General features: G+C 40.1%; 3 protein-coding genes across 3 annotated transcripts; 2 read left to right on the forward strand and 1 right to left on the reverse strand.

The window, feature by feature from the left end:
- Positions 1–805: 805 nt before the first annotated feature.
- Positions 806–2,877, forward strand: LOC124876667 (cytochrome c oxidase assembly factor 4 homolog, mitochondrial). Its single transcript, XM_047379622.1, has 2 exons — positions 806–971; positions 2,241–2,877. The coding sequence occupies exon 2, from the start codon at positions 2,270–2,272 to the stop codon at positions 2,519–2,521; it is 252 nt and encodes an 83-aa protein (XP_047235578.1). The 5' UTR covers positions 806–971; positions 2,241–2,269; the 3' UTR covers positions 2,522–2,877.
- An 11,502-nt stretch (positions 2,878–14,379) lies between these two features.
- or41a3 (odorant receptor, family 41, subfamily A, member 3) lies at positions 14,380–16,379 on the forward strand. Its single transcript, XM_047379701.1, has 2 exons — positions 14,380–14,537; positions 14,630–16,379. The coding sequence occupies exon 2, from the start codon at positions 14,676–14,678 to the stop codon at positions 15,642–15,644; it is 969 nt and encodes a 322-aa protein (XP_047235657.1). The 5' UTR covers positions 14,380–14,537; positions 14,630–14,675; the 3' UTR covers positions 15,645–16,379.
- Positions 16,380–21,841: 5,462 nt separating this feature from the next.
- On the reverse strand, positions 21,842–22,813 carry LOC124876823 (olfactory receptor 1-like). The gene has a single exon (XM_047379835.1). The coding sequence runs from the start codon at positions 22,811–22,813 to the stop codon at positions 21,842–21,844; it is 972 nt and encodes a 323-aa protein (XP_047235791.1).
- Between the last annotated feature and the right edge of the window lie 291 nt (positions 22,814–23,104).

Consider the following 23,104-nt stretch of genomic DNA (forward strand, 5'->3'; position numbering starts at 1 on the left):
AAATTTGATTTCCATTGATGATTTTTGTGTGATTTTGTTGTCAGCACATTCAACTTTGTACAGAACAAAGTATTCATTGAGAAAATTTCATTCATTCAGATCTAGGATGTGTTATTTGAATGTTCCCTTTATTTTTTTTAGCAGTATATATATAGCAGTATATATATATATATATATATATATATATATATATATACACAGGGGTTGGACAATGAAACTGAAACACCTGGTTTTAGACCACAATAATTTATTAGTATGGTGTAGGGCCTCCTTTTGCGGCCAATACAGCGTCAATTCGTCTTGGGAATGACATATACAAGTTCAACTTCACTTTCATGTTCATCAAACCAATCTTTCACCAGTCTTGCTGTGTGTATTGGTGCATTGTCATCCTGATACACGGCACTGCCTTCAGGATACAATGTTTGAACCATTGGATGCACATGGTCCTCAAGAATGGTGGGGTTAAACAGGATTATTGAGGTCTTAAGTAACTACCACTTAAAGATGCATGCAGCTGGGAATGCTAAAATATTAATGACTTGGCATGCTTACAAGCTGCATTCAATAATTTGACTTTCTTAATTCTTTCAGTTCCTGAATTGAATGGCAGACGTAAAAAAATGCAGATATGTACTTTTTTTCTTTTAAATTTGAGAAATTTGAATAGTATAATCGGATTAAAAAAAAATAGAATTATCTGAAAGTGAAATATTTCTGGCTTTAAATTGTGTCGCGGTATTATTAAGTAGTTATTGGATTTTGAAATTTCATTACGCTGCGGAACCAATGGAAGCGACATGTTTTGTGGTAACACTTCCGGTTTTCGTTTAAACATGTCCCCATCCGCTTCTCCTCGTAGCTTAGGTTGGTTATGAAAAAGCGTTGAGACTCTGCGCGTTAGCAAAACTTGTTTTTTACATCACAACAGAAGGAGAATTACCTTGATGGAGTGATCTGTTAAAACAAAGGTAAATGTCTTATTATTATTATTAAGCATTTAATCGCCAGCTTGTGTTTCTATGTTACTGAATGTAAAAATTTCTCAATGTCAAACGTTGATTTATTAATATTTGGATTGGTCACGCTTTATGAACGTGGAATAAAATGTTGGTCGCCATAACTCGGATTCGTAATCATCAAATGCAGTGTTTGGGTTGGGAAATAGTATTTAAAATGTATATGTAGCTACTCATTTAATTATAAAAGCACATTACAATTGTTGTGACCAATGCAAAGAGAACAAGAACACCTATGTTAGTGACACACCAATTCAGAGTTAGTTCTGTTTAACAATTGAGCCATTTACAGCTTTACACAAAACCAGTCCAACATTGAAAGACTTGAAGCATGGATCCATGCTAGTGGTGGTGGTGGTGGTGTGATGACCATGCCCATCTGTATGTCCATGGTGCACAGACCTTTTGATGGTTACTTCCACCATGTCAACAATATCAAATGATCTCTAATGGGTTTCTTTAACATGACGGTGAGTTCACTATACTCCAGTGGCCTCCACAGTCACCAGATCTCAATCCAATAGGATGTTCTGGATTGGGATATTCACATCATGGACGCGCAGCTGACAGATCTGCTGCAGCTGTGTGATGCTATCATGTCAATTTATATGAACCAAAGTCTTTGAGGAATGTTTCGGACACCTTTTTGAATCTGTCACAATATGTTTAAGGTTATTCTGAAGGCTGAAGGGGTCCAGCTCAGTACTAGCAAGTTGTACCAAATAAAGCAGCCAATGAGTGTATTTAACATTATCTAATTGCAGTAATTTAACAGCAACATTTATATCTAAATGTTTTCTTTATCAGTTGTTTATTGTTATCGGAATATTTAGGCTTCAGCAAAAACACTGAAAACTGCTATATTTAGTAGTTTTCAAGTGCGTATTGCTCAGAATCGTATAGCTTTAGGCCACTCTCCTATTTATAGCAATATAACAAGTTGTTATTAGCAGCTGATTATTTTGCCTGTGCTCTCTGCAGCTTAATGAAACATTTTTTTTGGCAGAGAAATCCTACATTTAAGCTGAAGAATTTAGTTTATATGTTCTACCACACACTAATGGTTTTGCAGAAAACATTAATAGAAACAAAGATACATCAAAAATAAAATTTAAATATAAATAAATACAGTTAATAAATGTTCCTCATTTTCTACTTATTTCGATGATTTTTAGATGTCACTAATGGGAATTCTGACCAGGACATGTTTGCTTTTCACAGCCTGAGTCAGTGTCGTGTATACAAGCAGGATGTCTTACCCTTCACCCCATGATCGCAGCCGTAAAGACGACGAGGATGACCCCGTTGAGCAGATGATATCCCGCACTGGCTGCACTGAGCTGCATTATGCTGTGCAGGAGTGCATGGCTGAACATCAGGACTGGAGAGCCTGCCAGAAGCAGGTTCACAATTTCAAAGACTGCATGACAAATTTCCAAAATGCTCAGAAAGAACTGCGGAAAGCCCAACAGCAGACATCTAATAAGTCTGTGACCAGTTGAACTCACAAATCCATGTGACTTTGGGATGAGTTCAAGACCTGTTTGTCATTTTGTTAAAACCAAAGACTGTAACTAACATCATGGATACCTATAAAAATAAATTGTGAACAATAACATGACTTTAACTTTTAAATATTTGTCATTGATTCTTGCCAGTAAATGAGTTGTCAGCCAACAAAAACTGATGTTTTCTTAAAATAAGACACTTAGCATGACAGTTTATTTTATTCTCTGTGCAACTGATAAATAATAATAATAAAAAAATATGTAATTGTTTTATACTGCTCACAAAAATTAAAGGAACACTTTGGAAACACTTCAGATATCAATAAAATCATGCTGGATATCCATACTGATACGGAATGGGTAATGTGTTGGGAATAAAAGGACGCCACATTTAAAGAAAATCAAAATTATCAACCCACAGAGAGCTTAATCTAAAGTCACTGAGAAATTTAAATTGAAATACTGATGCAGCAGGTTAGTCCAATTTGCTGAAATGTCACTGCAGCAACTCAAAATGGTACTCTGCAGTTTGTTTGGCCCCCAGGTGCTTGTCTACATATCTGACAACGTCAGGGCATGCTTCAAATGAGATGATGGATGGTGTCTTGGGGTATCTCCTCCCATATCCTGACCAGGGCATCACTGAGCTCCTGGACAGTCTGAGGTACACCCGGTCAGATGGACCTAAACATGATGTCCCAAAGATGTTTTATTGGATTTAGGTCAGGGGAGCGGAGGCCATTCAATAATATCAACTCCTTCATCCTGTACGAACTGCCTGTATACTCTTGCCACATAAGACGGGCCTTATCATGGACCAGGAGGAACCCGGGACCCACTGCACCAGTGAAGGGTCTAACAATGGGTCTAAAAATTTAATTTGGATACCTAAAGACAGTCAGGAAGCCATCATTTGTCCTGTAGAGGTCTGTTGTGTGCCTTTTGGTTCAGTTTTGGACTGAAGTTTTGTTTGGTAAGGCTATTCACATCTAACATCTTTACTTGCCAAAAATTGCCCACTCTAATTCTCCAAATGAGTTGATTCAGACTGATGCAGAAAAATGAAAATTGTCTTTATCTTAATTCTTTTGGCAAATACTGAAAGATTTTAAGTTAAAAACTGACTGGTATTTGGAGCTTCTCATGACTACTTGACTAAAACCCTAGTTCTGGCTGAACAAAAGTAATCCCAGAGGATGATGCTGCCACCAACATGTTTCACTGTGGGCATGGTGTTACTGTTTTTGTGGAATTGTAGGTCATAAACATGAGTTTGATTTTGTCAGACCATAACAATTTCAAAATCAAAGTCTCGACTTAAATCAAATTGCAGTACTGTGGTATGACCTTTAACATGCAATTTATGCTTGAAAACACTCCAATGTGGATTTCTTTTGGCTAGATTTGGATGTTTTCTTTTGAAGAAAATTCTGTGGAAATATCTTGGACCCTTATTTTGACTAACACCTTTGTGAAGTGTGGTCCTTTTACACTTTTGACTGAGGTTTTAGGTAAATGATGCAGAAAAGTGAAGGTCAGGAAAATCCTTACAGGACAGCTGAACTTTATTACAGGTTAATCAGATTCTTTATCATTAAATTTATGTGTGAACTCAAAGAGACTGGATGCCTAAATTAAATTATAGGGTCTTTTAACAGAGTACTGCTTTAAGGGTGCACAGACTTAAGCAACCAGGCTATTGCACTTTTTCATTTGTTTTACAGTTGATTTATACAGGGAATCTCCCACAATGAAGATGGAGAATGCTTTGAAATTGGATAGTATGGTATAATTTTCTTAAATCACATAACCTGCCATTGAGCTCTTTTAGCCTACTTCATGCTTTCAGACAGGTTCTTAAAAACTTAAAAGTAGTTTTTATACATAATTCTATCATATGTGAGTACTTTCAATCAATCTTGGTTTGAATGAAAATAAATCTGAACTTAATTACAATAAGGATACATTGAGATTTTCTGGCAAAGAAATTCAACTTCACATTTCTTAATAATTTGTGTTTTCTCTTTAACTGGTAATTTAGAAAATTCAGTGTAACTTATTTCTCGCAGCGAATAATACTGATGGTATAGCTGTATAAATTATGTATGTGTGACAGTAGAGAAATTCCACAGATATCCTGTTCTATTTTTATCACAGACAACCTTTGCTTTTAGAACATGAATTTAAAAGAACATTTAACTTTAGTTAAAAATTGTTGTATATTATGGGGAAACATAATTTTTCATATGAATTAAATCAGACAAAAGGACTTGAACATCAGCTATTTTTCTAACGATGTTACATTTACAGTTTGCATTTGACTTTGTTGGATATTTTATGTCCTGAAGGTCTCTAAAAAATCAAAACCTTGTTAAAATGATTGATAATTTTTCAAATCTGGAAGGAAGCTGTATTTTTAAAAGAGGGTTGAAATAGAATAAAAAGTAAATAAAGAACTTTTTCTCATATCAGGAAAATAGTCAACAAAAGAAAAAAAACTTTATCGCATTGATTCAAATGTTACTGTGTAGCCTTAAGAAAACCACTAATCAATGAGGCTAACTGGAAAAAAAGGCTTCAATTTGCTAGGGAGCATAAAGATTGGACTCTGGAGAAATGAAAGAACATCATATGGTCTGATGAGTCCAGATTTACCCTGTTCCAGAGTGATGGAGGCATCAGGGTAAGAAGAGAGGCAGGTGAAGTGATGCACCCATCATGCCTAGTGCCTGCTGTACAAGCCTGTGGGGGCAGCGCTATGATCTGGGGTTGCTGCAGTTGGTCAGATCTGGGTTCAGCAACAGTATGTGTTCAAAGAATAAGGTCAGCTGATCACCTGAATATACTGAATGACCAGGTTATTCCATCAATGGATTTTTTCCTCTCAGATGACACGAGCATATTCCAAGATGACAATGCCAGGATTCATCGGGCTCCAATTGTGAAAGAGTGGTTCAGGGAGCATGAGACATCATTCTCACACATGGATTGGCCACCACAGAGTCCAGACCTTAACCCCACTGAGAATGTTTGGGATGTGCTGGAAAAGGCTTTGCACAGTGGTCAGACTCTTTTTTTTTTTTGGCGGCGACTTTTGTTTTGGGCCAGGCAGTGTATATCTTCATGATAACAACATAGCTTTTCAAAGAAATTACAAACAGTGGAATATAAAACAGCAGTCTAGCTTAACCAATGAGCATCTGGTGTATTCATGAGGTCCTTCCAGGTGCCGCCCAGATTGTGGGACACCAAGTACGACGGGCATCAGCAAGCTGAGAGCACTGCAATTTCAACAGTTGGAGGAACAAAAACCTATGTGTAGGATGAGTTTAGGTGCAGGGCTATGGAATATGAGTGTTGCAGGTCCACTGATTTCACAAAGGGACAGTGTCTTTGGATTAACTGACTTGGGTGGGATTCTCTCTTAAAGAAAGAAGGGATGAGGGGAGGCAAATGGTGTGCGTTGTATAAGGTGATCACGTTTCTTTGCCCACAAGGGAAAGTCTGGAGCAGAGGAAAATCAAATCTAAGTTGATGTTATGATTCTGGCTTGTCTGCCTGCTCTGCCCAGCTCTGTCTTCATGCAATCGTTTCATCTGCTTCACCTGTCTGCTGCTGCGCTGGAGCGCAATCCCAGTCATGCCACGCACATATTTCTCTGCAGTTATATACAGCCCTCAGACAGGCAGACGGTGCCAGATTTTCGAAAACCTGCCAGTTAGTAGATGTCCATCATTTCTTCCTGCCTGATCACGTTTTTGACCACTTTTTGCATCTTGGATTTCCCTGTCTTGCCTGGCCCTCACTGGATGCCTCTCACCTCTCGATCACGACCTTGTTTCTGCCTCTCGACCAAAGCCTCCAGCCTCACCCCTGGATTAGTCTGCCTTAGCCTGCCTCCCTGGTTTCTGACCCAGTTTCTGCCCCTCGACCACCGAGTTTGGGATCTTCCCCCCCTGTTGGCAATCTTTCATCTGGCTGCGGTGTTTTCTGCACCGCCCCCCTGGTCCTGAGACCGCCAGGACCGCATCGCGCAAAGGAGCCTATTCTGATTCCTCCGCCCTACACGGACTCTGTAAAGGTGGGTGGCTTCTTTGGACTCACACACATTTACCCAAGCTTTTTTCAAGCCACTAACCTGCCCCTCCATTCCCAGTGATCCTGGTTTCTAGGCTGGTGGTTTCCTGAATTTCTATGTGCTGCTCCTGACTAAATCTTTTAACTATTTATTGTGTTTCTGGCTGAAATTCTGGGTTCTCTGTCCTGAACGTTACAGTTGAATCTCAAATTCAGGACAAACATTGTTTTCTTATGTCCTGACCATGAAAAAACCAGACCAGCTCTTTACTTTCCAAAGGAAATTCAGGGGTACAACCATGTTTCACGTATTTAAGCAAGAGAATTAACAATACCTTTAGTATTTTCTGTTTCTGGGACACTGGACTAGCTCTTGGAAATTAACAAGTACATTTGAGTTTTCCTAAAAAATTTCCAAAGATTTCTGTTCGTTGCAGTTGATAGTTCAATGGAACGCATTGTATCATTCCCAAAAGAGATGTAAAATACCTTGTGGTGATGTTGGCTAAAGCTGGTAAGGTAGCCGAGTTAGTGAGAAAGAAGACATGACTTAAAAAAAAACACCATTAAAAACACAGCTCATAGTTTGCAAATGAAATGATTTCTGAAGAAATTTCTTGTGCTCTGCTAATTCTAAACTCGATGTGTTTGGCCATTATGACCGTTGTTATATTTTGAGAAAGAAGGGGAAAGCTGGCAAACCTGATCACATTACTCCAACTGCGAAGTAATGGGATGGTAGCGTCATGTTGTGTGACCGCGTCGCTTCAAAAATGAGATGAAATTCTGAGGAAAAAACATTAAATAAATATACTGAAGCAGCATCTTAAGATAACAAACAGGAAGCTGACGATTGGGCACAAACAGATCTTCAAAAACGGACAACGACCCTAAGAATACCACAGAATTGGTTACAAAGTTGGTTAAGAACAACAAAGTCATTACTTTGGAGATGTTTTTGGTTGGATCTGAAAAGGTGTGCGGTGCCTTGCAAAAGTATTCGGTCCCCTTGAACCTTTCAACCTTTTGCCACAGTTAAAGCTTCAAACATAAAGATATAAAATTCCAATTTTTTTTTGTGAAGAATCAACAAGTGGGACACAATCGTGAAGTGGAATGAAATTTATTGGATGTGTCAAACTTTTTTAACAAATAAAAAACTGAAAAGTGGGGCGTGCAATATTATTCCGCCCCTTTACTTTCAGTGCAGCAAACTCAGTCCAGAAGTTCAGTGAGGATCTCTGAATGATCCAGTGTTGTCCCAAATGACCGATGATGATAAATAGAATCCACCTGTGTGTAATCAAGTCTCCGTATAAATGCACCTGCTCTGTGATAGTCTCAGGGTTCTGTTCAAAGCACAGAGAGCATCATGAAGACCAAGGAACACACCAGGCAGGTCCGAGATACTGTTGTGGAGAAGTTTAAAGCCGGATTTGGATACAAAAAGATTTCCCAAGCTTTAAACATCCTAAAGAGCACTGTGCAAGCAATCATATTGAAATGGAAGGAGAATCAGACCACTGTAAATCTACCAAGACCCGGCCGTCCCTCTAAACATTCATCTCGGACAAGGAGAAGACTGATCAGAGATGCAGCCAAGAGGCCCATGATCACGCTGGATGAACTGCAGCAATCTACAGCTCAGGTAGGAAAGTCTGTCCATAGGACAACAATCAGTCGTACACTGAACAAATCTGGCCTTTATGGAAGAGTGGCAAGAAGAAAGCCATTTCTCAAAGATATCCAAAAAAAGTCTCGTTTAAAGTTTGCCACAAGCTACCTGGGAGACACACCAAACATGTGGAAGAAGGTGCTCTGGTCAGATGAAACCTAAATCAAACTGTTTGGCCACAATGCAAAACGATATGTTTGGCGTAAAAGCAACACAGCTCATCACTCTGAACACACCATCCCCACTGTCAAGCATGGTGGTGGCAGCATTATGGTTTGGACCTGCTTTTCATCAGCAGGGACAGGGAAGATGGTCAAAATTGATGGGAAGATGGATGGGGCCAAATGGGGCCAAATGGAAGAAAACCTGTTGGAGTCTGCAAGAGACCTGAGACTGGGATAGAGATTTATCTTCCAACAAGACAATGATCCAAAACATAAAACCAAATCTACAATGGAATGGTTCACAAATAAACGTATCCAGGTGTTGGAATGACCAAGTCAAAGTCCAGATCTGAATCAAATCGAGAATCTGTCTAAAGAGCTGAAGACTGCTTCACGAATGCTCTCCATCCAACGTCACTGAACTCCAGCTGTTTTGCAAGGAAGAATGGGCAAGAATTTCAGTCTCTCGATGTGCAAAACTGATAGAGACATACCCCAGGTGACTTACAGCTGTAATTGCAGCAAAGGGTGGCGCTACCCCTCCTTGAACCGCCACCTTAACGTGGTGGAGGGGTTTGAGTACTCGAATGATCCTAGAGGCTATGTTGTCTGGGGCTTAAATGACCCTGGTAGGGTATCCCATGGCAAACAGGCTCTAGGTGACAGGTCAGACAAAGAGCGGTTCAAGAACCCCTCATGACGACTACGAAATTGAGGCACGTGACGTCGACCGGTACGTTGGAGCCAGGGTCCCACCCTGGAGCCAGGCCTGGGGTCGGGACTCGTCAGAGAGCGCCTGGTGTCTGGGTTGCTCCTCGCGGGACCCGGCCGGGCCAATCCCGACGAGAGACGCGAGACCATCCCCCCGTGGGCCCACCACCTGCTGGGGGGAACCGTGAGGGACCGGCGCAAAGAGGATTGGGCGGCAGACGAAGGTGGAGACCTCGGCGACCCGATCCTCGGATGCTTAGGCTGGCTCTAGGGACATGGAATATCACCTCACTGGGGGGGAAGGAGCCTGAGCTTGTGCGGGAGGTCGAGAGATATCTACTAGAAATAGTCGGGCTCACCTCCATGCACAGCATGGGCTCTGGATCCCATCTCCTTGAGAGGGACTGGACTCTCTTCTACTCTGGATTGGCCCACGGGGAGAGGCGGCGGGCTGGTATGGGTTTGCTTGTTGCCCCCCAGCTCAGCCTTCTAGTGTTGGGGTTTACCCCAGTGGATGAGAGGGTCGTTTTGTTATTGGACTTCTGTGCTAGTCACGGATTGTCCATAATGAACACCATGTTCAAACATAAGGGTGTCCATCAGTGCACTTGGCACCAGGACACCCTAGGCAGGAGGTCAATGATCGACTTTGTTGTCGTATCATCAGACCTTCGGCCGCATGTTGTGGACACTCGGGTGAAGAGATGAGCTGAGCTGTCCACAGATCACCACCTGGTGGTGAGTTGGATCCGCTGGGGGAGGTGAAAGCCGGACAGACTTGGCAGGCCCAAGCGCATAGTGAGGGTCTGCTGGGAACGTCTGGCAGACCCCTTGGCCAGGGATGTATTCAACTCTCACCTTCGGGAGAGCTTTGACCAGATTCCGAAGGATGTTGGAGACATAGAGTCCGAGTGGACCATGTTCTCCGCATCTATTGTCGATGCTGCCGCCCGTAGCTGCGGCCGAAAGGTCTGCGGTGCCTGTCGCGGCGGCAATCCCCGAACCCGGTGGTGGACACTGGCAGTAAGGGACGCTGTCAAGCTGATGAAGGAGTCCTATTGGCTGTGGTGTGCTTGTGGGACTCCTGAGGCGGCTAACGGGTACTGTGGAGCCAAGCGTGCCGCGGCCCGGGCTGTGGCAGAGGCAAAAACCCGGACCTGGGAGGAGTTCGGTGAGGCCATGGAGAAGGACTACCGGTTGGCCCCGAAGCGATTCTGGCAAACTGTCCGGCGCCTCAGGACAGGGAAGCAGTGCTTCGCCAACACTGTTTACAGTGGGAGTGGGGAGCTGCTGACCTCAACTGGGGACATTATCGGGTGGTGGAAGGAGTACTTCGAGGATCTCCTCAATCCTGTCATCATGCATTTCCTGGTGGAAACAGAGGGTGGGGACTCGGGGTTAGACTCTTTCATCACCCGGGCTGAAGTCACCGAGGTGGTTAAAAAGCTCCGTGGTGGCAGGGCTTCGGGGTTGGTTGAGATCCACCCTGAGTACCTCAAGTCTTTGGATGTTGTGGGGCTGTCATGGTTGACACGCCTCTTCAACATTGTGTGCCTCTGGATTAGCAGACTGGGGTGGTGGTCCCCCTACATAAGAAGGGTGACCGGAGGGTGTGTTCAAACTACAGGGGGATCACACTCCTCAGCCTCCCTGGTAAGGCCTACGCCAGGGTATTGGAGAGGAGAGTCCAGCCGATAGTCGAACCTCGGCTTCAGGAGGAGCAGTGTGGTTTTCGTTCCGGCCGTGGAACACTGGACCAGCTCTATACCCTCTACAGGGTACTCGAGGGTTCATGGGAGTTTGCCCAACCGGTCCACATGTGTTTTGTGGACTTGGAGAAAGCATTCCACTGTGTCCCTCGTGATGCCCTGTGGGGGGTGCTCCAGGAGTATGGAATCGGGGGCCCTTTACTAGGAGCCATCTGGTCTCTGTACGAGCGGAGCAGGAGTTTGGTTCACATTGCCGGCACTAAGTCAGACCTGTTCCCGGTGCGTGTTGGACTCCAGCAGGGCTGCCCTTTGTCACCGGTCCTGTTCATAACTTTTATGGACAGGATTTCTAGGCACAGCCAAGGGCCGGAGGGGGTCTGGTTTGGGGACCAGAGGATTTTGTCTCTTCTTTTTGCAGATGACATGGTCCTGCTGGCCCCCTCTAGCCAAGACCTACAGCACACACTGGGCTAGTTTGCAGCCGAGTGTGAAGCGGCGGGGATGAAAATCAGCTCCTCCAAGTCCGAGGCCATGGTTCTCGACCGGAAAAGGGTGGCTTTTCCTCTTCAGGTTGGAGGGGAGATCCTGCCTCAAGTGGAGGAGTCCAAGTATCTCGGGGTCTTGTTCACAAGTGAGGGAAGAATGGAGCGGGAGATTGACAGACGGATCAGTGCGGCTGCCACAGTAATGGGGGCTCTGTGCCAGTCCGTTGTGGTGAAGAGAGAGCTGAGCGGAAAAGCGAAGCTCTTGATTTGCCGGTCGGTCTACGTTTTCTACCCTCACCTATGGCCATGAACTTTGGGTCATGACCGAAAGAACGAGATCCCGGATAAAAGCGGCTGAAATGAGCTTCCTCCATAGGGTGGCTGGGCACTCCCTTAGAGATAGGGTGAGGAGCTCGGCCATCCGGGAGGGGCTCGGAGTAGAGCCGCTGCTCCTCCACATTGAGAGGAGCCAGTTGAGGTGGCTCGGGCATCTATACCGGATGCCTCCTGAACGCCTTCCTCGGGAGGTGTTCCAGGCACTTCCCACTGGGAGGAGGCCCAGGGAACGGCCCAGGACACGCTGGAGGGACTATGTCTCTCGACTGGCCTGGGAACGCCTTGGGCTCCCCCCAGAGGAGCTGGAGGAGGTGTCTGGGGAGAGGGACGTCTGGGTGTCTCTGCTGAGTCTGCTGTCCCCGCGACCTGGTCTCGGATAAAGCGGAAGACGACGAGTACGAGGGTGGCGCTACAAAGTATTAACGCAAGGGAGCCAAATAATATTGCACGCCCCACTTTTCAGTTTTTTATTTGCTAAAAAAGTTTGACACATCCAATAAATTTCATTCCACTTCACGATTGTGTCCCACTTGTTGATTCTTCACAAAAAATTTGAATTTTACATCTTTATGTTTGAAGCCGGAACTGTGGCAAAAAGTTGAAAATTTCAAGGGGGCCGAATACTTTCACAAGGCACTGTAAGTGAGTGAGGCAACCTACAAACCGGACTCAGTTACACCATTTCTCTCTGAAGGAATTTCTCTCTACCAGATAAAAAGGAAAAGAATGTAAACTTCTGAATTTGAAGAAAATGAAACATATTCTCCCTCTCGCTTTTCTAGCAATTAGCAGGTACAGTAAAAATAATTTTGGTATTCCTAGTTGACCTAAAACAGGAAAGTTTTATTCTGATTTACAGTCAGATATGGAGTGAGGAACAAAAGCTTCTGTGTCTTTTTCTAAGGTGTTTCTAATTATCTGATTTCAAAGGTTAAAACTACACGATATGCAGCCAATGCCTAACATGCCTAAGATTTTAACAAAGACTAAATGTATATACAGTTAGGAATAATTTCATAAAAGTAAATAATTTGACTTTTGAAGATCAATGGCTTTATAAAAGTAAAGACTGACATTCAAGTGGACTTACACAGTCTCAAATTATTTTACAAAACTGATGATGAAGAAATTAAATAAATGAAAATTAAAACAATATTTACCTTTGAAACACCAAACATCCTGTGGTGACACAAACAAACCAATAAGAAACCAAGTACAATTTCTCACCTCTGCAAATTTATCTTTGTAAATATTTACCAGATTGAACCATTTGATATAATTTTGCAATGGGATGTTGGTTGCACAGTTCACTAGATCAATATTTGTATAATTAGGTCTTTGATTCAAGCACAACAAATGTTAATCAGAAATAGTCAGTCTTGCTCTCTCTATTAGTGGGCTGAATTAAAAGAAATGAGGTATTTCAGAATTACCTTTTAGGTATTTATTGTAAATTTAAACTCATGGGATACGCTATCCAACGTATGGTTGCAGTTCATGGGTCACATTTGGAGCTACAGGGGTTGGACAATGAAACTGAAACACCTGATTTTAGACCACAATAATTTATTAGTATGGTGTAGGGCCTCCTTTTGCGGCCAATACAGCGTCAATTCGTCTTGGGAATGACATATACAAGTCCTGCACAGAGGTCAGAGGGATTGTAAGCCATTCTTCTTGCAGGATAGTGGCCAGATCACTACGTGATACTGGTGGAGGAAAACGTTTCCTGACACGCTCCTCCAAAACACCCCAAAGTGGCTCAATAATATTTAGATCTGGTGACTGTGCAGGCCATGGGAGATGTTCAACTTCACTTTCATGTTCATCAAACCAATCTTTCACCAGTCTTGTTGTGTGTATTGGTGCATTGTCATCCTGATACATGGCACCGCCTTCAAGATACAATGTTTGAATCATTGGATACACATGGTCCTCAAGAATGGTTCGATAGTCCTTGGCAGTGACGTGCCCATCTAGCACAAGTATTGGGCCAAGGGAATGCCATGATATGGCAGCCCAAACCATCACTGATCCACCACCATGCTTCACTCTGGGCATGCAACAGTCTGGGTGGTACGCTTCTTTGGGGCTTCTCCACACCTTAACTCTCCCGGATGTGGGGAAAACAGTAAAGGTGGACTCATCAGAGAACAATACATGTTTCACATTGTCCACAGTCCAAGATTTGCGCTCCTTGCACCATTGAAACCGACGTTTGGCATTGGCATGAGTGATCAAAGGTTTGGCTATAGCAACCCGGCCGTGTATATTGACCCTGTGGAGCTCCCGACAGACAGTTCTGGTGGAAACAGGAGAGTTGAGGTGCACATTTAATTCTGCCGTGATTTGGGCAGCCGTGGTTTTATGTTTTTTGGATACAATCCGGGTTAGCACCCGAACATCCCTTTCAGACAGCTTCCTCTTGCGTCCACAGTTAATCCTGTTGGATGTGGTTCGTCCTTCTTGGTGGTATGCTGACATTACCCTGGATACCGTGGCTCTTGATACATCACAAAGACTTGCTGTCTTGGTCACAGATGCGCCAGCAAGATGTGCACCAACAATTTGTCCTCTTTTGAACTCTGGTATGTCACCCATAATGTGCGCATTTCAATATTTTGAATAAAACTGTGCTCTTACCCTGCTAATTGAACCTTCACACTCTGCTCTTACTGGTGCAATGTGCAATCAATGAAGACTGGCTACCAGACTGGTCCAATTTAGCCATGAAACCTCCCACACTAAAATGACAGGTGTTTCAGTTTCATTGTCCAACCCCTGTATCTGCTGGCTGATTTTGATATAAGCCTTAAAGAGAACAACGGGTAAATAGAACAGAAAGAACATCAGGTAAGAGCATTTATGGCAATATTCACCTATCCTGAATTGCATTCTTGCAATATAGTTATGCTTGAATTTCTTAATACTTTTTTTGTTTTTAGATAAAATAGATTGAAACTGGAGCTTCATCTTTCAGCAAAGGCTGTGATGTCTTCTGTTAGACTTATTTCTAACAGCTCTGTCATCATTCACCCACCAGGCTTCTACATCATTGGATTTGACTCATTTCCCTTCATATCTGTGTACTTCATCTTCCTAGCATTTGTTTATTTGATTTCTGTGCTGTTCAACAGTCTGCTTATCTATGTAGTTGCTGTTAGTCACTGTTTGCATACTCCAAAGTTTTTGGCCATCACCAACCTGGCAGTGATAGATTTAGTGCTTAACACCTGCACCATTCCCAGCATGATAAAGATTTTTCTTGTCAAAGATAATTTTATACCATTTAACCTGTGTTTTGTTCAGATGTTTGTATATTATGCTTTTGCAACACTGGAGTCATATGCACTCACTATACTGGCCTATGACCGGTTGGTTGCTATATGTTTCCCTTTCAGGCAAAACTCAATCAACACAGTGCACAGCATGTGTTGTATTATCAGCATTACCTGGTGTTTTAGTCTGGGAATAGCAACATTCACAACAAGCTCAATGACTCGCCTGTCTTTTTGCAACTCTGTCAGAGTGTTCAGTTATTTTTGCGACTTTGCACCTGTGTTTCGACTTGCTTGTAATGATTACTCATTGCAGTGGTCCGCAGCTTCATGGCTCTCCATTTTGTTCCTGGGAGGACCTTTTACTTTTATCTTCCTCTCTTACTTGAGCATATTGGTGACTGTGTTCAAGATGAAATCACTGAACCGTCGAGTGAAAGCTTTAACCACATGTGCTGAACATATAATTGTTGTTGCCGCATTTTACATTCCTCTTATTGTTATTTTCACCATTGGATTTTATGCAGGAGTGGTTGAACCAGAGAAGAGGGTTCTGAGTCTGTCGCTGGCATCTTGCATGCCTCCTTGCATTAATCCTATTGTGTATTCTTTGAAAACCAAGCAGATAAAAATCAGAGCACTGGCTCTGTTTAGAAAAACTAAAGTTGATGAAAAAATATAATAAAAATCCAAAAACAGTTTTTGTGTACTTTAAGAATGAGTAATAACCTGGAAACTGTAATCAAAAACATAATCAACAGAAAATTGAAAGAAATCAGTTCACTCTTGGTCATTTTTTTAATGTAAAATTTTTGATTACTAATGAAAATAAATGATAAATTGTGCCTTGTATATACAGTATATCAATGACAACTAATAAATTCTGATTTAGTTGTGTGTCTGTTTCATTTTGATTTGGTAACATTTTAAAACAGATCTTTATGCATAATTACATGTTTGTTTTTTGTGAATTAGGGTTTTTGGAGATGCCCTGAAAATACATGTTTCCAGATATGCAGCAGTCCTGAGTTGCCTTTTTCCTATAATTCAGTTTCAAAAATGTATGTGTAATCTATAATTAGATGTGCATGTGTCATCTAGAACTGTTAGCCATGAAATCTGGCTCGTCTAATGTTTGAACCTATGTAACAATGACAGTGAAGGGGATACTTTTGTTCTGTGAATAATGTTTGTCTGAATGCCAAAAACATGCGGGAATATATGTTTTGTCACTTACCATTTATGTTATTCTACGGCAATAACTTTGTTTTGACCATAGAAAAAAATAATACAAAAACTAAATGGCTGGGTAACATCTTTCTTAATACCAATAAATAAACAATAAAATCACAAACATTGATGTGAAAATTAGCCTGTTGGGCATGTAAAATTTGTCTACATATTAAATAACTTGCCATGTAAGTTTTCAAATAAATACATTAAAATTTCCAGTGCTCTGGTTCTTTTCATTTTACCAATAAAGTCTTTATAGGTATTTTGTGAAGCTTTCCTTTTTAGGAAGAACATAACAAGCTTTTTTTAAAGGAAATCTGTTCCTTGTTTTATTCCAGGCTTTGAACTTTGGAATGACGTAGTGGATTATCTAAAATGAACAGATTGACATTTATTGTTTTTATTTGAAAAATAGTCAAAGACTGTGCATTTTTAGCACTTAAAAGAATGAGTCAGAAGATCTGCAATTAGCTGTTAAAAAATTCTTTCTGTTCATTTTATTTAGGTTTTTTAAGCATTAATAAACAGGTTAAAATTCTGTCAACATCTGAAAAATATGGACAAAAGGAACATGATAAGGTTACGATCTTGGTGCATGAGAACATCTGTAAAAAGGAAATGTAAATTTCTCCAAAACCATGGAAGCAAATCGTTACCATATTTCAAATGAAAAAGCATTTTCAGAAATGCTTTTTCATTTTAAGAATGTGGCTGCATTGTTTGACTCATAAATGAAATTAGTAATCAATAATCCTATTTGCATTTTAATTTTCTTCTTCAAGACTGCTCATTCTTTCACTTAATTAAAATGAAAAAGAAAAAGACATTTGAGATTTATTTTTCAAAATGTACCCCAGCAAATAGATACCAAAATTCAATTTGAAATGTAAAATTTGAAAATGAAAAAGCATTCCCAGAAATGCTTTTTCATTTTCAAATTTTACATTTTACATTTTAATTAAGTGAAAGAATGAGCAGTCTTGAATAAGAAAATTAAAATCCAAATAGGATTATTGATTACTAATTTCATTTATGAGTCAAACAATGCAGCCACATTCTTAAAATGAAATAGCATTTCTGAAAATGCTTTTTCATTTGAAATATGGTAACGATTTGCTTCCATACTAAACAACCATATTATTATACAGATTCTTAAATTTCACAGTATGATGAAAGCCCGACCTCCAGTGGTAAAATGGGTGCAGTACAAGCTTCATGTTGACGTCTCTGAATGCCGCCCTAAGAAGAAAACATGGACAGACCTGCCCTCTTGTTTTGTTTACTTATCACGCAAAATGTATTGAGGATGCACCCTTTGAAAAGCCATGACTTAATTACGAGGATTTCAAAGTGTGTCCTGGAGGTCTAGTCGGCCCTCTCAATGATTTTTAGTGGCCTGTGACCACAATTCAAGAATTCGGCCCTCCAGCACATGGCATCCAAATGGAAACCTTTAATAATAGAGCATTGACACTGACAAATTAAAATATTCTTAACATTAAAAAAAAGGAATATTTGTCCCATTTTACCCACATTTTATACTTTTATTTTAATTTCACACTAAATTGGACTACAAATATCCAGCAGCTCTTGATCAAAAGCAGACTTTGGCACAGCCATTCATTACACCTGGCTTTATACAGCAAGCCCTTTAGAAAATAGACGGACCCATGTTCTGTACTTGTTGGCAACGGCCAATTTGCGGGGGGTTAGGGGGCTTATGACCCCCCACCAAAAATCTGATTGAGTCAATATAACTTCCCCCAATAAAATAATATCACTCCAATTTACAAATATATCTTGCATGAATAACTTGTTGATTTTCTTTTATTTTCATTTGCCAGCAAAATAACATCATCATCTGGTAATGTAACCCTCCTCCTCCTCCAAAAGACTTGGTATCACCCAACCCGCTTTCTCCACCAAGCATTCACTGTTTGATGTACTTTTGATTCAGTCACTGGAGAGAGTGGTAGTACTCTCAAAAAGCGGACAGACAACGATTTTTCACTGTCGGTTGACAACTACACCTTGTAAAAAGAACAAAAATCAAAATGAGGTAAATATACATGTATTGTTAAGTTAGTTTTCTCTATGCCGTTCACACACGCCTGTACACACAGACACACTTCATGGCGGTGCATGCAGACTAGTTCCATAATACAGTGGTACCCAGGTGCTTTGTTAGACCTATCACCTGGATCTCTGGGGCTGAAGCTCCAGATGTTTTCAGAACAGCCCCGAATCTCATGAAAGAAGTCATTTAGGGGTTTATGTCTGTTCAAAAGATGCATTAAGCCCCAAAATGACAGACTTCACTTTTTAAATAAAAAACAATCAGATCTGTTTCTATTGTGTTCCATATAATCACTGCCTGCTCCAGCCTGACAATGAATCTAAGGGAAAAGAAGACAAAAAGTGGGTATTTGCACATATGACTGCGCAACTACGTGCACAAGCTCAGGCAGACTGGCAATTTGTCCATTCTGGAGAAGTCCAGAACGGCTGTTCAGTCCAGGACCATTGGCCTGCCTCATGAATCACCCGAAAAATTACACAAAGCACATCAAACAGTGCAACAACATGGGAGACCGCTGCATTCAGAGCAGCCGCGGAGCCAACCAGAGAGTGGGAGCCTGGTGGGTGTGTTCGACCAGGAACAGGTGGAAGAAGAGCTGCTTGACCCAGACTGAAGTTAGCGTTAAACCTGAGAGCTGGCTCAGAATGCTGATTGTAAGCTAGCACTAATTACTTATTCAGCCAGCAAGACACAAGGTGGAGGTTCACTAATGAGCATCATCAGGTTCCTTATGAGAGACTTTAACCTGAGCTACAGGTAAAGTTAAATGGCCTGGCCGTAATAGAAAACAGTACGAACCCTCTCTGCAGGCTTCTGGCTGGATCTGCATCATGTTGTCAAAAATATCCGATCTTTAGTCAAAATCAAAGCATTTAATCTTAAAGTTACTAAACACATTAAAAGGTTTTTCAGATCATCACATTGCATCTCATCACTGCAGCTAGTCCTATAGTCCAGTTCAACTTGTAGACAGAAACATGTGTTGCTAAATAAACCAGGAAAATATCTCCTGGTGCCAGTAAGACATAGTAGAAATAGGAAAGCAAGCCTCCCTCTCTCATTTGTTCTGATCCTAAACATACATCTCTGGGTTGTTCAAAGGTGCAGAATTAATAAGAAATAAATCATAGCAATTAATCACAGGTGGACCATTAATTAGTTGTTTTATTTTTCTGAATAATGCATGTAATATAAAATATTATATAAAATTATATAAACTAAACTCATCAAACAAGAATACAGTTTTACTCAATGTAATAATACATACCACTTTATGTGTACATTTATTAATAACTGTAATATTAGTACTGATAAGACAAAAGGTGAGAGTCGAAGAAAAGTCCAGGATGATGTGTTTTTAGGGGGTTACCATTCCATTAAAATTGAAGAAAATCAATTTTCTAGCTGTTTTCTTTTTATAAATGTAAGAAATTATGGCAATGGAGTTTCAGACGTGGGAGAGAGAGTGAGAGAGATTAAAATTTAAAAAGTCATTCACATAGATGAGAAAAGAAGCACATTTATTTGAGCCACAGTAAACATAGTTTATCTGACTTTAAGAACGACTTCAGTCTGATGGACTGAGCAGAACGTTTTTTTTTTCTAAATATCACAAAATGTGTCATTATCGGCTTCAGCCAAATGTTTTTTGCATCAGTTACAAGCTGTTAATCTTCATCCTTCACTTAAACTACTAACAGAAAATCAAAATCAAGTCAATTTTTTGTGAAACGTCTGAAACACCACAATGCAGCATTCATGAATATGACTGTTAAATATTTGGTTCTGTGTTAGAATAAAGATGAAGTAAAAGTAAGCCTTTTATTAATTGCTGAACTGATGTGGAGAAGAAAAACTGTAGAGTAAATACAAAGAAAAAAGTTAAGTAAATCACAGTAAAAGCATTAGAATGAATTTCTAAAACAGGAACATGGAATTAGCTTGACTGCTTTTACAAAAGTAAATGATTCAATAAATAAACAACTAGGCAGAGAGCTTAACCCTCCCAATGCTAGACTCAAAGTTACGCCGTTGCTCATTGGTGAGCATAGGTTTGTTTTGTGTTTTCTTTCAAAACCTGAATAAAAAATAATTGGTCCCCAAAAGTTTGTAATTGTATGCTTTAACAAAAAAACACTGATAAGCGACTTTTTTAAATGATTTTGGTGTGCACTTTACCATCTGGGAATGAAATGTCAATGGTTTATTGGTGCCCCGAGGTTAAATAATTACCAAATTTAATAAGTCTACAGGTGATGGGTTAAGTTTTGCTTTTTTCTCCCTCCTATGTCCCTGCAGGTAAATAAGGAGTCTGAATAGTGTAGTTGTGAGATTACTTGTCGTTATTATAATTACTGCAAAATCTGGGACACAGTTGTGTTGTTTCTACAAAAGCGGTACACATCTGCTGACGTGTGAGAGCTGTGGTGCACATTTGGTGGAACGTTTCAACAAACAAGGCTTTTTATGTGTGTATGCTACAGTGTTAAGTCTGTAAGGGGATGTGGGAGCGTTATTTTCCTATGGCATCATGTCTTGCAATGCCTTTTAAACAAGAGGCTGATTAAAATGCAGTCCAAACAGTGGAGTTATTTTAAGATTGTAAACCTCTACTTTGAGCTGGGTCCCATTCGATACTTGGTAAAAAAAAAACTGAAACCATAAGTGGTAACTAAAAATATATGCATGTTTCTCTTTCTGTCGCCACTTCCCAATTGTTCATTTTAAATAAAACATTTATCTTCAAATTTGAACACAAAACAGTCTTATGTTTTCTTATGTTTATATAAATGTGTCTAGAATCAGGATGAAAGCTGATTAATAACAGTACAATAATGCAACATTTTTAATTTCCGACAGTTTAATATACTGTATGTCAAATATTGTGATCAGTATATTATATAATATTATATATAATGTTAATTTGATAAACAACAAATAAAAAACAATTCTTCATCACATTTTTGGAAAAGAAAAACAAAGACAACATTCCACTTTGTTACAAAATAAAAAATGACCATTGCTCTCATATCTTTGTTTAAGATCATAATTTTTTTGATTTACAAATCCAAATGCAGTAAAAATTAGGTATGTGAATGCGACAGCTAATATTATACAGAATTTACTGGGAGGATGGGCGCATACTTATAAGTTGCTTCTTTACACCATTCTTTGCTTACTTGTGTGCTTTTTTTGTTTACAACTACAACACTATTATAATTAGTGAAAGAATCTGTCACATAAATAGTCACACATATAACATACTATATATATATATATATATATATATATATATATATATATATATATATATATATATATATATGTAAGAGCACAACACAGACTGGCAAAGAGAAGGTCTGTGGGGTTATAAAGATGACTAAGGCCACATTAGTGAAATGCTAAATAATGTGAAGCCTAAAGCTAAGCCTTCTGCTGCAGTGTTCTACATGTCATCTTTGAAAGACTATGAGAGATGCAGTTTTTTTGGTCTGTATGTGAGCTCACAGCCAGTAGATCTTTCAGTTTCTACGTAAGCTTACAGGTCAGCAAAAGCTCAGAGTTTATTAATTTAATACTGTGGTTCTTTTTATTTTGAATAGCCTCTTAACAGCATTTATCACTTCTTCTGTCTTTAAAGCATATATGATGGGATTAAGCAGCGAGGGACATATGTGTGACAAGCTGGAATTGAAGATTCTCACATTAGGATTAATATCAGCAATTTTTACAATTACATTTGTGCCCAGATATGGTATGAAAAATAGGGCCACCAGAATCAGATGAGAAGTACAAGTTCGCATTGCTTTAAGTCGTTCTTCTCTGGATGCAGTCCTGCTCAGCGCTATAGAAATGCAAACATAGGTGGTACCTATCAGTACAAGAGGAATGCAGATGACCAAAGTAAAAGTAACATTTGCCATTACATGATTTAAAAAAGTGTCATTACAGGCTAGACGAAATGTTGGTCCATGATCACAGAAAAAACTTTGTATTACTATAGATCCACAGAAGGACAGGCGCTCAAGAAGACCAACCAAGACTGCAATGACCATCAACATAGATATCCATGAACACAGCAGAATCGTTACTATTGATTTCTGTGTGACAATAACATTGTATCTTAATGGAAAGCAAATTGCAATTAATCTGTCATATGCCATTGTGACAAGCGTCCATGACTGCATACTTCCAAAGAATAAAACAAAGAACATGTAACTTAGGCATGCCTCATAAACAATGTATCTCCTCTCAAACAGAAATGTGTCCAATAGTTTTGGGATGAGAGCAGTGCTCCCACACAGATCTGTCAGAGCCAAGTTGAACACTATAATGTATCTGGGAGTGTGAAGAGTCTTCACAAGGTAGATAACAGAAAGCAGAAAACCATTGCCAAGGACAGTCATGATGTACACAAAGATCAGAAAGATGTAATAATACTTAACATGAGGGATATTGTAAAACCCACTGAGATAAAACTTTACAGGACGAACACGTGTGGAGTTCGATATGATGGTAAACTGACTCTCTTTGTACATCACTATTATCTTTTTTGACAGGCTATAAAAAGAGAACAGAATAATTTTTTAAACTACAAAAAGAACAGAATAAAGACAGGCACTGTTCATTGAAAGAAGATGTATCCTCTCGACACTCTAGAGAACAGCAAATATTTGCTGCTTGCCAGTGAACTGTTCCCACTTATATATGTTGCCTAATGATCATGACTTGAATCCTGCCCTGTGTCACTGAGTGACATTATAATGGTTTATAATATGAGGTGGCGGAAGGTTCACTACAAGGATATTCAACGTTTTTGAAAAAAATAA

The sequence above is a fragment of the Girardinichthys multiradiatus genome, chromosome 11 (assembly GCF_021462225.1).
Source record: "Girardinichthys multiradiatus isolate DD_20200921_A chromosome 11, DD_fGirMul_XY1, whole genome shotgun sequence".
NCBI classification, from domain to species: domain Eukaryota; kingdom Metazoa; phylum Chordata; class Actinopteri; order Cyprinodontiformes; family Goodeidae; genus Girardinichthys; species Girardinichthys multiradiatus.